Raw genomic sequence first — 2,187 nt, forward strand, 5'->3', positions numbered from 1 at the left:
ACGTGGTAACTCGTAAGCAGGCACGAGGTGTATGAAACAGAACACCCGTGTTATAACGACTGTTGTTGCCCCGCCATGCGAAGATAAATAAGTTACATACGTGGTAACTTGTAAGTGGGCACGAGGTGTATGAAACAGAACACCCGTGTTATAACGACTGTTGTTGCCCCGCCATGCGAAGATAAATAAGTTACATACTTGGTAACTTGTAAGCGGGCACGAGGTGTATGAAACAGAACACCCGTGTTATAACGACTGTTGTTGCCCCGCCATGCGAAGATAAATAAGTTACATACTTGGTAACTTGTAAGCGGGCACGAGGTGTATGAAACAGAACACCCGTGTTATAACGACTGTTGTTGCCCCGCCATGCGAAGATAAATAAGTTACATACTTGGTAACTTGTAAGCGGGCACAAGGTGTATGAAACAGAACACCTGTGTTATAACGACTGTCGTTGCCCCGCCATGCGAGGATAAATAAGTTTCAATTTTTTATTTAATTATATGCCCCCTAAATTTTATACAAGACAGCCAACATTAACCTTCTTATACCCCACAGGTGTTATCAGTAGTTGCCCAACAGATTGCCACGATACAAAACGCACAAAGTGCTCGTGCGGAAAGGTTTATGTTTGAGGGGGTTGAGATAACATTGAAGGCGGCGTGTGCTGTGTTTATAACAATGAACCCTGGCTACGCTGGAAGGACCGAGTTGCCTGATAATTTAAAGGTGGGTGTATATATGGCTGCAGTGTATGGATAAGTTGAGTGACTATGTGGATAAGTTGAGTAAGTGACTTATAACTTGAGTGTCTTATCCATGGTTACTGTCAAATCCCAAAGTATATCTAATACCTTCCACAGGCGTTGTTCCGTCCAGTAGCCATGATGGTCCCAGATTACGCCATGATCGCTGAAATCTCACTTTACAGTTTTGGATTCAATAATGCAAAGGTAAATAATCTAATTTGTAAAAAAGATTTGTGGTTTCACAGCCATGCTTTTTAACCCAGACTCTTTCATTCATATTTTTCATAGCATTTTAAAACATCTCTTATTTTTTTATTAAATTGCTTAAATATAATATTTGTTACTGTAATCAAAGGATAAATATAACATATATTATGGTTGAGAAACAGTTCCTGTACATTGAGGATTATCAATCCAACTGTTAACATGTTTGTGCGGTGGTAAATAGACTAGATTTAAGAGAGCTACAAAAAAACAAAAGCGACTCCCTGCTGGAGCTTATAAGCAATATATTGTACATAACGGGCCGTGTGTAAGGGAATTCACGAAACAGTGAGCCGGTCATAATGAGCTCGAAGGTTGCCAACCTTTGTTATACCTAAAGTTAACCACCCTTGATACACGCAGCACTTGTCCAAGAAGATAGTCAGCACGTTCAAGCTTTCATCTGAACAACTCAGTTCACAAGACCATTATGACTTTGGGATGAGGGCCGTGAAGACTGTCATATCTGCTGCAGGTAAATAGATATATATGTGTGTTTTATGGTAGGTATGTTTCATGCTGCAGGTAAATAGATATATATGTGTGTTTTATGGTAGGTATGTTTCATGGCTGCAGGTAAATAGATATATATGTGTGTTTATGGTAGGTATGTTTCATGGCTGCATGTAAATAGATATATATGTGTGTTTTATGGTAGGTATGTTTCATGGCTGCAGGTAAATAGATATATATGTGTCTCAGGGGTTTGGGAGCCATTGGTATAAACACTCGTATGCGTGGTAATACCATTTAAGTCAATAAGGATGGTAATTAGAATCGTTTTTGGTTACTGGAAACTTCCATAGTGTATTGACGCCTTGACGGTATGCTAAAAGCTCTCTCAGTGAGTGGGGCGAAGCTGCAATTTGTGGATTAACTTTAAAACAAGGCAAACTCATGCACCTGGGGGCGATATTGCTTTTATGGTACTGTGTTGCATAGGACCAGAATTTCAGGCTAAAAATATGTAAATCGAAATTAGGAATAGCATGGGATCAGTGTTATAGGCCAAAAGTGTGTAAATAGAAATCTATTATTGACTGCTTTGTTTAAGAAATACCAGAAGCTCCTACAGTATTACCCACAACACCCATTATCACCAACAACTACCATCATCAACAGGCAACTTGAAGCGTGAACATCCGGACATGGATGAGGAGGTGATTTGTCT

The 2,187-nt window shown here is 39.6% G+C and overlaps 1 protein-coding gene across 1 annotated transcript in view; it reads left to right on the forward strand.

Annotated features, from left to right (window-relative positions):
- The window catches only part of LOC104266139 (dynein heavy chain 1, axonemal-like), a gene marked incomplete at both ends in the record, with an annotated part of 3,082 nt that extends 899 nt beyond the window's left edge, over nt 1-2,183 (forward strand). The window contains 4 exons of the mRNA XM_009861698.2: nt 562-732; nt 867-956; nt 1,380-1,491; nt 2,139-2,183. Of these exons, the coding sequence (XP_009860000.2) occupies nt 562-732; nt 867-956; nt 1,380-1,491; nt 2,139-2,183 (418 nt within the window). The remainder of the gene's footprint in view (nt 1-561; nt 733-866; nt 957-1,379; nt 1,492-2,138) is intronic.
- Nucleotides 2,184-2,187: the final 4 nt, after the last annotated feature.

This window comes from Ciona intestinalis, unplaced genomic scaffold (genome assembly GCF_000224145.3).
Source record: "Ciona intestinalis unplaced genomic scaffold, KH HT000934.1, whole genome shotgun sequence".
In the NCBI taxonomy this organism is placed as follows: Eukaryota; Metazoa; Chordata; class Ascidiacea; order Phlebobranchia; family Cionidae; genus Ciona; species Ciona intestinalis.